The sequence below is a fragment of the Sinocyclocheilus anshuiensis genome, unplaced genomic scaffold (assembly GCF_001515605.1).
Source record: "Sinocyclocheilus anshuiensis isolate Anshui unplaced genomic scaffold, SAMN03320099.WGS_v1.1 scaffold436, whole genome shotgun sequence".
In the NCBI taxonomy this organism is placed as follows: Eukaryota; Metazoa; Chordata; class Actinopteri; order Cypriniformes; family Cyprinidae; genus Sinocyclocheilus; species Sinocyclocheilus anshuiensis.
Genome location: NW_015560618.1, coordinates 3,328,856 through 3,337,743, shown reverse-complemented (window position 1 = coordinate 3,337,743; position 8,888 = coordinate 3,328,856). Strand labels below are relative to the sequence as shown.

Sequence of the window (8,888 nt, the reverse complement as noted above, 5' to 3'; positions counted from 1 at the left end):
AGTGTGAGTGTGTGTGTGTGTGTGTGTGTGTGTGTGTGTGTGCGTGTCTGTGTGTGTGTATAGCTGATTAGCATTGTGACATTTTACATGTGATTTATCAGTGTTAACATTGCAGCAATCTCTTTGTATCGTAATATAATATATATCCTCACCATTATCGGTGTTTTATTGATTGGCAAACGCGTTTAAAGATATATCTTGACTGTGTTTGACCGCATTTCCCGAGTATCACTTATTTCCTCAGGGTTATTTATTTAAACAGAATGTTAATTAATATGTATTCAAAGCCTGTATCGTTTAATTTGATCACATTTATTGCATTCGTATTTTACAGATGATATTATCCGGCTGAATAAGAAGCAGAAACAATTCCAGGCCCAGACGTCAAAGCGCAGACTCCCGGTGAAAGGCCGCTTCACTCAGGGGAAGAAAACTGGGCCAAGAGCTGGAGTGCCATCTAAAAGAGGTTAGAATTTGATGTTTTCTTCTTTTTGTTGTCACATGAATTTTTTATTGACCCCATCTAAGTGTATCTTTTCCTCTTTCTCTAAGCATGTTTTAACATTTAAAAGATTCACCAACAGCTGCAATATAACAATACATTCAGTTTTAGAATAATTTCAGTGTTTTATTGTATGCAAATCAGCCATGTCTGACAATTTTCTGCATCTGGTTTTGTTTTGGCCATCTGTAGGAGGTGTTGTGAACAAACGCTTCTCTGGAAACCGCAAGCTTCCTCCCACGGTGGCCAGGCATCGTGGGCAGGGGGTCATCACTGGTTTAGCTGCGAGAAAAAATGCCGTCCTGTTTAAAGGGATCAGTCCGCTCAACCGCCCCGTCCAGAACAGACCTGCTCAGAACCGACCGATGCCCAACAGTGCTGCTGTCAACCAGGTGTGGACACTAATGTACTGAAGGGGGATTATGATAATTAGTTTGTGCATGGTCAGAGTTTGAGCTTAAAAGGTGATTTTCATTTTTTTTTGTCATACATGTGTGAATGAATTCAGGTGTAACTTTTTATACATGCGTTCACTTCTCTCAGAGATCTCAGCCGTTTGTCCAGCGGCGACAGATGCAGATCCAGAGGAGACCAAACAGACAGATGGACTCTCAGAAACCTCAGGGCTCAGTTTCTTACAGACCTTTTCACCTTCACAGAAAATGGTAAGATAATTTTTTTTTTTCGTTTAATATCGGAGTTAAAGTTAAGAGTTGTTGCATGTGCAGTACCTTGTGATAGTACACATGAAAAACATGGTGCAGGAGAAGCCACAACTCAAGTCCACATCAAAGCATAAATTTGCCAAAAGGACCTCAGTTTTCAGATGAGATTTTATGGTCATATGAGACCAAGATGGATCTTTTTAGGCAGAATTCAGAATATTGTGGTCCACCATTCAAGTTTGGGGTTGTTAAATTAAGCATTTCAAAATAAATACAGCCTTGAAATGCATTAAAACAGTGATATTTTTTAAAAGTTACAATTTAAAATAATTGTTTTAATATATTTTAAAATATAACTTATTCTTGTAATGCGAAGCAGAATTTTTTGCATTATTACTCCAGTCTTCAGTGTCACATGATCCGTCAGAAATCATTCTAATATGCTGCTTTGCTGTTCAAGAAACATGTATTATTATTGTATTATTTTTGTGGAAACTGTGATACTTTTTTTTTCCAGAGATCTTTGATAAATAGAAACATAAATTTGCCAAAAGGACCTCAGTTTTCAGATGAGATTTTATGGTCATATGAGACCAAGATGGATCTTTTTAGGCAGAATTCAGAATATTGTGGTCCACCATTCAAGTTTGGGGTTGTTAAATTAAGCATTTCAAAATAAATACAGCCTTGAAATGCATTAAAACAGTGATATTTTTTAAAAGTTACAATTTAAAATAATTGTTTTAATATATTTTAAAATATAACTTATTCTTGTAATGCGAAGCAGAATTTTTTGCATTATTACTCCAGTCTTCAGTGTCACATGATCCGTCAGAAATCATTCTAATATGCTGCTTTGCTGTTCAAGAAACATGTATTATTACTGTATTATTTTTGTGGAAACTGATACTTTTTTTTTCCAGAGATCTTTGATAAATAGAAAGTTAAAAAGTACAGCATTTATTTGAAATAGAAATCTTTTGTAATATTATAAATGCCACTTTTGATAAATTTAATGCATCTTTAAAAGTGTTAATTTCTTTAAAAAAAAAGACACACATGTACATGAAGCAAATATATTACAGGCAAAATGTCAATGTAAGATTTGTAACTCAGTGAAGCGGGAGAATTAAAGTTAGAAATTAGGGTGGGACTTAACCAACTGAAATTAAGATTAATTTATTTTAGTGCTGTCAAACGATTAATCGTGATTAATCGCATCCAAAATAAACGTTTTTGTTCACATAATATATGTGTGTGTAGTGTATATTTATTATGTGTATATATAAATGCAAACACATGCATGTATATATTTAAGAAAAAAATGTTATGTTTATATAATAAATATATTTATATATAAATGTATACATGTAAATATTTTCAAAATATATACTGTATGTGTGTGCTTTTATATACATAATAAATAAACAAATATATATATACATACATAATTGTACATAATAAATATACACAGTACACACAGATATATTTTGTAAACAAAAACTTTTATTTTGGATGCGATTAATCGCGATTAATTGTTTGACAGCACTAATTTATTTCTATTGTTTCCAAGTTGTTTCAATGTGAAAATGATTGCCTTTTGTTTTATCATCTGTTCTCTACAGGAATGCTCCGACTGCTCAGCAAACACAGAGAGAAGCACGACAGGCCACCTTCCTCTTCAGAAGAGGACTCAAGGTAAGAAGCTAATGAACTTCCTGCCTAGAGTTCACACAGAGATGTGTGAAAAGCACAGAAGCTGTTCACTTTAGTAGGGAAGATCTGGGCAGAAAGCTGCATGCATGGGTGCTGATCATGTGACACCCTCTTCACATTTTAAGGAGCCATTTGTTTCACTTAAATATGTAATGTAGTTAGCATACATGCATCAAGTTTTTAAGAATATGGTTGCTCTGTAGTATTTATAGAAATGAATGTGTACCATACACAATGACAGTGTTCAAAGCGATTGGCTCTTGTTATAGTGAAAAGTGTGACATTTAAATTAGAAACTGGTCCTTTCATCACTAGAATTGGCATTAATCTGTGACTGGTTTGTGTACTACTCTTGTGAACCATTTTAATGAATCGCAAAAAAGAATCAAACCATAGGCTATTTATTTCAAATCAATCCTTCGCTGAGTAAACTCACTGAATCAAAGTCTCTTTAAATGTTAGTCCAGAATAAAGCAAGAATGGTTTTATGTTTTCAATCAGTGACTGTTCATATGAAAATGTATTTAAAATGCATTATGAATTTAAAGATAAGCCAATTAAAATATAAGAGCACTGATTTGGCTTCCTGTCTATTAGTACTTTACTATTTTTATTATTTTTTATTATTATTTTCTTTTTAATAGGTTCATACACAAGTTCAGAAGACAAAGTCTGCTCAACCCACACAGAGAACGCGCTCGTAAGTAAACATTCTTCAATTTTATTTTTATTATTTTTGCTTTTTCTGTTTTTCTGATTCAAACTACTACACCACCGTTCAAAAGTTTGGGGTCATTCAGTTTTTTTTTTATATACTTTTATTCAGCAAGGTTGCATTGAATTGATAAAAACTGTCAGTAAAGACATTTACAATGTTACAAAAGATTTCGATTTCAAATAAATGGTGTTCTTTTAAACTTTCTATTAGTCAATCCTGAAACAAAATGTGACACTGAAGACTGAAAATTCAGCTTTGATCACAGGAATAGATTGCATTTTAAAATATATTCTAATATAAAAGTTGTGATATTACAACATTACTGTTGTACTGTTTTTTTTTGTGTGGTTTTTTTGAAGAAATGAATGCAGATGTTAGAAAAGTAGTGTAGATGCACTGTAAGCTGTTCCTGTTAACTCTTACTGATTTCTCCTCTCTTCTCCACCAGGTGGCGCACTCCTATTCACTGAATAAACGCACTGAATCAAGGTCTCGTCAAATGGTAGTTAAGAATAAAGCAGGAAGGGTTTTCAATAACTTCAAGTTTTTGGGTTTTTTTTCAAATAGGTTCATGCACAAGTTCAGAAGACAAGCTCTGCTCAGCCCACACAGAGAACTCGCTTGTAAGTAAACCCCATTCTTCAAATTTTTATTTTTTTATTTTTATTTTTAAATGATATTTGAGTTAAATTACTACACTACCATTCAAAAGTTTGGGATCATAAAGATTTTAAAAAAATTAATGAATTACTTTTATTCAGCAAGAATGCATTAAGTCTTCTGTATGCCATACATTTGAGCAGTAGTGTAGATGTACTGTAAGTTTGTTACTGTTCCGAATTTCTCTCCTCTTTTCCACCAGGTGGCGCACTCCTACAAACAACAGTGGCATCCTCACTGTGTCAATAGACAACCCCACAGCTAGAACACAGCCTGAGTATGATTACATTTGATTAGACCCAGATGCACAATTTCATAAGACATACAATAGTTGCCATTCAGATATTTGGATTTGTAATTGGTGTTTGTTTTGTATTTCTAATGATACTCATAAAGATAAGATGCATGTTCTCACTAACAAGCCACACATATTTCCCATCCATTTGTTTCCATCTTGTCTTGTTAGTTTGGCAGGTTTAACCTTTGAGACTCTTTCCAGCATGTTGTGAATGTGAGTCTGGGAACACAGAAGTAAAGATGTTTGGTTTCGCTCCGCACAGGCCGGCTCAGTCCTGGTCCCTGCACCCCGTGACTCCGGCACGCTCCTCACCTCCTCGAGAGGAGCCGGAGAGGAAACCTCCTAAAGGTGTCGCCCTGCAGTTTGATATCAACAGTGTTGGGAAACAGGTAGGACAAATGTGACCCTGGACCACAAAACCAGTCATAAGGGTCAATTTAAAAAATGTTTTAGATTGATACATCATCTGAAAGCTGAATGAATACGCTTTCCTTTGATGTATGGTTTGTTAGGATAGGACAATATTTGGCCGAGATGCATTATTTGAAAATCTGGAATCTGAGGGAGCAAAAAAAAAAAAATCAAAATATTGAGAAAATCGCCTTTAAAGTTGTCCAAATTAAGTTCTTAGCAATGCATACTACTAATCAAAAATTAATTTTTGATATATTTACAGTAGGACATTTACTAAATATCTTCATGGAACATGATCTTTACTTAATATCCTAATGATTTTTGGCGTAAAAGAAAAATGTATAATTTTGACCCACACAATGTATTTTTGGCTATTGCTACAAATATACCCCAGCGACTTAAGACTGCCTTTGTGCTCCAGGGTCACAAATATCAATTGTATTTATCATTGAGTCAATGAAATATGTTTATAGTAAATCTTAAGATGTCCTTGTTACAGTGTAATTATACATTTAAGTACTGAGTAATATGAATGAACTGTCTTGTACTTACTACAAGGTTAGATTACGGTTGGTTGCATGTGAGTATATATAATTTATTGTTATTACTATAGTAAGCACATGTAACAAGGACACTGTAAAATAATGTTATCTTAAATTGACATGCAAGAATGCATTTGTTTTGCATAATTCGGTCAATAAAATTACTGATGTATTGTTTGTTTGTTGGTTTTTTTACCAAAACACAGAAACCAAAATTAAAGATTTAATGTAGCCTAAAACTGTCACAAAAAATAAAGTTGATCAAATTTAATAATCAACACTTCTAATCAGTACTGTCATTACAATTTTTAATGTTTATGAAATAAGTGTCTTATCAAGGCTGCATTACAAACAGTATACACACAGTAATATTGTGACATATTTTAACTATTTAAAACTATTTTTGAGAATGTAATTTAAATGCTGAATTTTCAGCATCATTACTCCAGTCTTCAGTGTCACATGATCCTTCAGAAATCATTTGAATATAAAGATTTGCTGCTCAAGAAACATCTCATTATTATCAATATTGAAAATAATGGTGCTACTTAATATTTGTGTGGAAACCGATACACTACTATTGGCGTTAGATTTAAAAAGGTTAATACATTTATTCCGCAAAGATGCATTAAATTGATCTAAAGTGACCGTTTGTAATGTTACAAAATTTTTGTTTCTTTGGAGCTTTCTATTCGTTAAAGAATCCTGAAAACAACATGTATCATGGTTTCGCCAAAAATATAAAGCAGCACAACTGTTTTCATTTATGATTTCAACTGTTGTAATTATTAATTATAAAGTTAAGCATAAAATAGATACTGAAAAAAGTGCGCCATTGGAGAAATGCCAATTAAATGCAACGGTTTCTTTTAATTATTTATTTTTGTCTGAAACGGAAAATTAATTTTATACAGAAAATTTGTGGTTGGTGAAATTTTGGTGCATTACTTCAAAAAAAGAAAAATAAGTATTTATTCTCATGAACCAATATCTGATTTGTCCAACAATTTGTTTGAATCACCTTCATGATTTTTTTTTTTAATCCAAAAAATACATGTAAATCTTTGACTACATTTACATGCACTTCAAATATGAACTCTTCCAGCACTGAACTTCAGCCTGTGTTTTGCTTTCCTGTTTGAAGAAAAAAAACCAATCTGTTCCAGATCAGCCGCTAGAAACACATTTACCTCAGTGGTGGTGAACCTGATGGCTGTCTTCATTGTTGTTCTTTTCTCTATCAGACTGAAATGACCCTCAGCGAGCGGTTCCGCCTCCTGAAGGACCAGCGTGTGGCGGCAGCACAGCAGAGCAGCAAAGGAGGCCGCTTCGTCACTGTGGCCTAGAGCTGAACTCTCTGTTCCTGTGTGATCAACAACAATCCTACAGGACAGAACAGGCAAACAGCTGAACTAACGCTGTTCATGACTCAAAGTGATTAGCCCTAACAGAGGAGACTTCATCAGAATGTGGATATGCCGGTTCTCTGGAGAAGGAGACGTTGGGGAAGTGACTGATTTTTTTTGTCCTTTAGTTTATTTTTCTAAAAAGCTGCCATGCTGTCCTCACAAAGCAAGTATTAACTGTCGTCCCTGAGTTTCAGTTACGTTGTTGTCTCCTGAGCTGCCCTTGGTATGTGATGGCATCCTGTTGTTTTTTATATGTATGCATAAAGAAGTTGCAGCTCTGTGACTTGAAACATTTCTGGATAGACTTGGGTTTTCACAAAGCAGATGTATGAAACAGAACATTCTTTTTGTAGAGCAAAAAAGACTGTTTTAAGATGTTTTATATTATTTCAAATTAAAAAACATTGTGAAACGTGTCTCGTTTTTGATAACCACATTCCAATTAATGACAAATCAATATATATTAATGACACTTTAAATGCATTCTTTGTAAGAGAATTTGCATGGGTTTATTCATGCAACATTTATAACTAATTATTTGTTACCCTGTTCCACAAAACCAGTCATAAGGGTCAATCTCAATTTTGAGATTTAATAAATAAGCTTAAGAATAAATAAGCTTTCCATTAATGTAAGGTTTGTTAGGATAGGACAATATTTGGTCGAGATACAACTATTTGAAAATCTGGAATCTAAGGGTGCAAAAAAATCTAAATATTGAGAAAATCGCATTTAAAGTTGTCCAAATTAAGTTCTTAGCAAGGCATATTACTAATCAAAAATTAAGTTTTGATTTATTTATGGTAGGAAATTTACTAAATATCTTCATGGAACATGATCTTTACTTAATATCCTAATGATTTTTGGCATAAAAGAAAAATCTCTAATTTTGACCCATACAATGTATTTTTGGCTATTGCTACAAATATACCCCAGCGACTTAACTGCTTTTGTGCTCCAGGGTCACATTTGAAGTTTTAATAGTGGTTCATTTAGGTAGGTAATGGGGAAAATACAACTACGATGCAATTAAATAGTGCATCTAAATGTAGTTTTTGACACTATAAATGGGGTACAGGAACAATGTGTATACATTTCTAAATATAAAATTAATAAAACATTATTGTTAAATGTATTTGTATCGTAAAACTAAATTTAGTTTTCTGTACTCTGAATTAGTCAATTCATTGCATCATTTAAAACTAATTATTATTTCAAATTTTAATAGTGGTTCGTTTCTATTTAGTAAAAGTACTTAATTGGGGACAAATACAATACAATTAAATAGTGTAATACAGGTGAAATATTACTCATTTGCATCTAAATTTAGTTGTTGAAACTATAAAGAGTGGAGAAAAAATGTCTATAAAATTCTAAATATAAAATCAATATATAACATTAAATATTGTTGCATGAATTCTTTGTAAGAACCAATCTTAAAATCTGAACATTATTTGTGCCTGAAATTGTATATGTTGTATTCTTAAAATATCACGGTATGTTTATGAACCGTACGTGTTGCAGCCGCACATCAAGGTAGATCCGTCTTGCTTCCTGGGGAAGTCACTGCCTACGACAAAATCATGTGCGAAAATAATTATCATGGTGCAGAAACAAGAGTATCGCAGACAATTTCACACAAATACTCCCGAGCAGTTTTGTAATTTGAATATTGCATTTATTTAAATACATTAAAATTTGCAATGTAACAAAACTATTGGCATATGAAATTCAAACACCATTTAAATGAACGAAACATGGCTCACTTCATTTTTTGTGGCTAGTGCGTCTCGCACACACTAGTCTGTTTTATCTCCTTCCCCGGCCGACACTATTCACAGACTACTTACAATATGAGTGCCCAATACAAATGAGGTAAGAAAGTGGTTTGACTTTTACAGATCATGCAGAACATGCCTAAAAGCAACAAAAAAGTTTGGGGAAAAAAAAAAAAAAAAAAAAAG

At 33.1% G+C, this 8,888-nt stretch overlaps 1 protein-coding gene across 1 annotated transcript; it reads left to right on the top strand.

Annotated features, from left to right (window-relative positions):
• Positions 1-329: 329 nt before the first annotated feature.
• On the top strand, positions 330-7,301 carry LOC107681744 (UAP56-interacting factor-like). The gene is made up of 8 exons (XM_016478067.1): positions 330-466; positions 695-894; positions 1,046-1,167; positions 2,793-2,865; positions 4,169-4,224; positions 4,464-4,538; positions 4,822-4,948; positions 6,760-7,301. Exons 2-8 carry the CDS (start codon positions 868-870, stop codon positions 6,859-6,861), a joined length of 582 nt encoding a protein of 193 aa, XP_016333553.1. The 5' UTR covers positions 330-466; positions 695-867; the 3' UTR covers positions 6,862-7,301.
• Positions 7,302-8,888: the final 1,587 nt, after the last annotated feature.